At 40.6% G+C, this 5,624-nt stretch overlaps 1 protein-coding gene across 1 annotated transcript in view; it reads left to right on the forward strand.

The window, feature by feature from the left end:
- Nucleotides 1-5,624, forward strand: part of Dock3 (dedicator of cytokinesis 3) — an 825,219-nt gene that overhangs the window by 452,497 nt on the left and 367,098 nt on the right. Inside the window, exon 10 of the mRNA XM_023706273.1 lies at nucleotides 4,277-4,358. Within this exon, the coding sequence (XP_023562041.1) occupies nucleotides 4,277-4,358 (82 nt within the window). The remainder of the gene's footprint in view (nucleotides 1-4,276; nucleotides 4,359-5,624) is intronic.

A 5,624-nucleotide genomic window follows, 5' to 3' on the forward strand; every position in this document is an offset into this window, starting at 1 on the left:
TCAGATAATATGCATGGGATGATTTCTGTTTTCTTGCATAGACTTAACCATGACCTATGGACCATTATGTGGTTGATTTTAGAAAATGAGCCATGTGCAGCAGAGAAAAATTTGTATTCAGCTGTGTTTGGGTGGAATACTCTGTATGTGTCCACCAAGTCCATTTGTTTCAAGCTCTGATTCAATTCTGTCATTTATTTGCTAATTTTTTCTCTGGTTGACATATCTTCCTGGGATAAGGGGGTGTTAAGGTCTCCTGTTAAGATTGAGGTATTGAATATTAGCCTTTTCATGTCCATTAAGATTTTCTTTATATAGTTGGGTGCTCCCGTGTTTGGTGCGTACATATTTATGAGTGTTACCTCTTCCTCTTGAATTTTTCCCCTAACCTGTGTATAGTGGCCTTCTTTATTTTGCTTGACCATTGTTGGTTTGAAGTTGAGACTGTATGAGGATAGGATTGCTACCCCTGCATTTTTCTGAGGTGCTGAGGCATGTAGTATTGTTTTCCATCCTTTGACTTCAGCCTATGAATGTCTTTATGAGTTAAATGTGTTTCTTGTATACAGAATATTGTTGGATTTTGTTTCCTAATCCACTGTGCCACTCTGTTTCTCTTAATTGGTGAATTGAGTCCATTTACATTGATGGTTAGAATTGAGATATATTGACTTAAAATTGACATGTTATTTACCTGTTGTTGGTTACTCCTTTTTCTCCTGTGTTTAATTGCTTACCCTATTTAGTTGGTTGCTTCTGATCTCATTTGTGGAGTTCTGAACATTTTGGTCCCTCTCTAGAACATCTTTCAGTAGTCTGTGTAGGATTGGCTTTGTCATCATGAAATTCTTTGGTTGTTCATTGTCATGGAAGTATTTCACTTCTCCATCAAACTTGAAAGAGAGTTTTGCAGGGTATAGTAGTCTGGGCTGGAATTTATTTTCATAGAGGACTTGAAGTACTCTGCTCCATGCTCTTCTTGCCTTCATGGGTTGTGAAGAGAAGTCAGCTGTAATTCTGGTGGGTTTTCCTTTTAATGTGATCTGCTTCTCTTCTCTAGTGGCTTTCAGTAGATTATTCTTGTGCTGAATTTCTGGGATCTTGACTATTATATGTCTCAGTGTGTTTTTAATTGGGTTGCAGTTACTTGGTGTTCTGTGTGCTGCGGCTCCCTGAATGTCAGATTGTTTCCTCATTTTTGGGAAGTTTTCTGCTATTACTTCTGCCCATGTTTTTTTTAATGTGCTCTGTATTGACTCCTTCTTTCTCATTGATACCTATTAGTCTCACATTGTTCATCTTTGCATCATCTTGCAGTTGATGGATTATTCTTTCCTGCATCCTAGTTGTTTTTAAGAGATCATTTCTTACCTTTTCACTAACTCAACCAGCGTCTTCAATAGCTGAAACTCTATTCACTTTCACTCAAGTGGTTTTGCAAACTTGTTATTGAGATTTTAAATTCCTCTTTTGTGGAACCAGGAATTGAACTCAGGCCCTTGCACCTGCCAGGGAAGCATTTATTCCACTGAGCCATCTCCTCGGCCCCATGATTGAGATTTTAAATTCCTCTATATCTCTTTGACTCTGCTTCATGCGATCTATTTCTTTCTTGTATTGTTTATTCAAGGAATCCATCATTTTTCTAATCTCCTCTATATTTTCTTTTATCCATGTCTTCTTTGGAAGCAGTTATTAATTCTTTTACTGCGGTGTTTTTTTCAGATTGGGTTTCCTCCCTATGTTTCTGTAGTTGATTCTTTACTTCAGATGCTATGAGTTCTGAGAATTCTTTTTTTACTTCAGAAAAGAATTCCACTCTGAGTTCCTCTGTAACTTTCTGCTGTTGCTTATTTACTATCAATGCTATTAATTCGTACATTTGAGCTGAGCTAGTAGAAAAGAATTGTGCTCTGAGTTCCTGTATGACTTTCTGCTGTTGCTTATTTACTATCAACGCTATTAATTCATACATTTGAGCTGAGCTAGTGTCCTCTGTACTTGTTCTGGGTAGGCATTGGATTTCCTCCATATGTTTCTGCATTTGATTCTTTACTGCTGATGTTACTGATTCAGGCATTTCTTTTTTCATTTCCAATCTGAGTTCCTCTATATGTTTCTGCTGCTGTCTATTTCAGAATCTGTTGATTCATTGATTTCAGCTGTGTGATTCCCACTTTGTTCTGTGTTTGTGTCCTCTGCACTTGTTATGGGTGGGCTTGGGTTCTGAGATTGCATTTGTTCCTTCCTGTTGGCTTTTTATGTAGCACTGTCTTCTGACCTTTGTTGTAGAGCTTTGTTGCAGTTTTAACCTTAGCACCTATTGAAGTTCAGGTGCGGATCTACGAAGTTTGGATTTGTTCATTTGTGCCTGTCTTGGGTCTGGCTGCTGTGCTCTGCTCCTTCTTGTTGCTGCCCTTGGGAGTGAACCTGTTGTGCCCCTCTGGCAAGATGTTCTGCTCCTGGACTGGCTGGGTGGTTGTGTCCTACTCTCTCTGCAGGGATTGCAGCTGCACAGTTTCACCTCAGGCCTGTATGCCAAGCCTGAGCTGATTCTGGAGGGGACAAGGTGGAGTAGTGGGGGAGAGGCAGCTCTCCCACACACTCACAGGCCTTGGCTAGGACTGGATGTGCGTGTCCCCAGAACGCAGCAGAAGTTCTCACTGGGCAGCCAGGGTGGGAGGGTGCTGCAGAGTGGTCAGGGGGTCCCAAGGGGGTGTAAGAGGGTCTCACACACGTTGTGCCTGCGGTGGGACTGGCAGGTCCTGCTGGCAGCAGGAAGCTCTCCAACACACTCACCAGGCCTGGGCTAGGACTGGATCTGGGGCTCCCTAGAACGCAACAGAAATTCTCATGCGGTAGGCGGGGTGGGGGAGTGCTGCGGAGTGTTGAGGGGACCCAAATGGGGTGGAAGAGGGTCTCACCCACATTTGCCTGGGCTGGGACCGGTCAGTCCCGCTGGTGCAGGGTAGCTGGAAGCTCTCCCACATACTCACCAGGCCTTGCTAGGCCTGGATCTGGGGGTTCCCAGAATGCAGCAGAAATTACTTCTCAGTGGGCAGGGTGAGAGGGTTGCTGTGGAGTGGTGTGGGGGGTTCCCAAGGGGGTGGATGAGGGTCTCACCCATGCTACCCCTGGGCTGGGACCTGCAAGTCCTGCCAGTGCAGGGTAGCTGGAAGCTCTCCCACACACTCACAAGGACTAGGCTAGGACTGGATCTGGGGGTCTCTAGAACGTGACAGAAATTCTTGTGTAGCTGGCGGGGTAGGGCATGAAGGTGCTGCGGAATGGTGGGGTGCATCCCAAGGGAATAGAAGAGGGTTGCACCCATGCTGCGCCTGGGCTGGGACCAGCAGGTCCTGCCGGCGCAGCGTACCTGGAATCTCTCCCAGGGACTCACTGGGCCTGGGCTAGGACTCTAGTACAGTATTTTAATACTAGTCTTTTAGTGATATTCAGTGCCTATGACTGAGCATACAGGGAATTAAGCTTCTTTTAGATATACATATGTTGTTGTCAACTAGGATTCAATTTTCTTGTTACAGTTAATAAGGAATTTTAGAATGAAGAGATGGGAATGAGATTTTGGGTAGGGACAGGAAGGAGATGAGAGATCGAGGAGATACTTCTCCAAATGATACTTACACTTTTTTAAGGATTTCTTAGTCCTTCAATAACGGCATTCAAGAACTGCTTATATTATTTGATAAATTAAATATTTAGTGATTATTAAATTCTCTTTGCAGTTTAGACATGGTAGATCATTTTTTAAAAATTTTACTCAAATCTTTGTTAAGTCCCTATAATGTTTTTTTCTCGCCTTAAAATGATTCCCTAGTGTGATATAAAGGAAGATGTAAATTGGGTAATATAGATTTTTTCAGTTTTAGTACAGTGAATATTTTTATGATAATCTGAGTTCTTATATCAAAAAACGCACATGCTTATTAATGAAAGTAACATCAAGTGCTTTGTGGAAACTTGGGAGAAATGTAAGACACAGTCCTCACTGCTGCCCTAGGAAACACACAACTTTGGAGAGAAAAGACACACAGCCACAGCTGGCAAGTAAACAGCAACACCTGTCACACAATTTAGAGTGTCCATAGTGTGTCAGTTGGCACAAAAAACAGGGTGTCCTGCCGGTAGACATGTGTTTTCGACCTTACTTGTCATTGTAAGCTGTTATGTGTTTGGGATTTCCTATATATTCCCTTTTTGTTTTAGGATGTGTAGTTCCTGAACTTTCTCTTTCTCTTTCTTTCCTATATTGCAGTGAGCGATTTCTGGTGCGATTGAACAAGAATGGGGGGCCCAGGAACCCAGAGAAGATAGAACGAATGTGTGCCCTTTTTACAGTATGTGCAAATTTTCTTTCACTTGTTTTTGCTATTGACTCTATCCAGTGGCCTACTTTGTGGATATTATCACCCTGGAAATGAGTATTTATTTTTATTCTCTGTCCTCTCACACACTGCACAGTGGGGAGAATAGGACTTGATTTATGTTTCTGTCAGGTTTTAATGAAATATTTATAGGAAACTGAAATTAGCTATGGTTTTAAACTGAATTTGTATTTAAAAAATGTGAAATACCTAAGCCATATCACACACAATATGACTTACTGCTAAAATTAGATTTACACAAAAGTCTGTTTTGCTATTCTTAGCCAAGACCACTGGAAGTTTCTCTGATGTGTAATTATAGTTTCTCTTAAAGGCATCCACCAAATCTATAGCTTACCAGGGTGGTAGTAAGTTCACATAAAAAGAGCAAATTAAGTAGTCCTCTTCCACTTACCATATGAAATATCTTTTTCTTCTGTGATCTGTGATTTTTAGTTTGTTTGATTATTCATGCTGTTGTTCATGGTTTCCGTAGTCATGGACCATAACTCAGAAAACACTTGGTAATGTGCTTATTAAAAAGTGATAGTCCCACTTACACACATTTGATCAATTTCCTAGCTTCTGTTGCTCCCAACATATCTCCCTTTTTTGTTTTGTTTTGACAGAGATGGGTGTTCCATTGCAGTTAGAGATGATGTATTTGGAGTAGTCTTTAAAGGACCTTTTCATGCTTGATGCCAGTCTAAAGGTTGTAGCTTCAATTCAGCAAAATAACTCAATAAGTCCAGTAGTCCATAATGGTAGTGAGTTATCAGCACAACTGACAATTGTCAGAAGTTGTTGGCTTGAACCTTTTATAGCTCAGCATATTAATATAGCTTTACTTTTTATACCTCTTGGCCTCAGTGCCTATAGAACACAAACTACCTCAGTCCTGAGATAAACGTCGTATCTGGTTAAGATCAGCTATTAGTCTCTAGACAACCTTGTGTCACGTTACTAACTTTGCAAAAGTATAAATAAAAGACTATTTTGTTGTGAAAAAAGGAAGAAAAAATACATGTATACACAAGATAGGATAGATATACAGCTACTTTCTCTTAGTTTATTGAGAAGAAAGATTTGTACTAATATTATTTAGATAAAATATCATGTCTGCATCTTGTCCTCTGAATACTATGAAGACAGCAATATACAGTGTATTTAATGTAACTGCCCTACTTGTTTTGAAACTGTTTCATTGCTGTTTTATCTTTTTTCTCATTAAAATGAATT

This window comes from Octodon degus, unplaced genomic scaffold (assembly GCF_000260255.1).
Source record: "Octodon degus isolate 3935 unplaced genomic scaffold, OctDeg1.0 scaffold00008, whole genome shotgun sequence".
Classification (NCBI taxonomy): Eukaryota; Metazoa; Chordata; class Mammalia; order Rodentia; family Octodontidae; genus Octodon; species Octodon degus.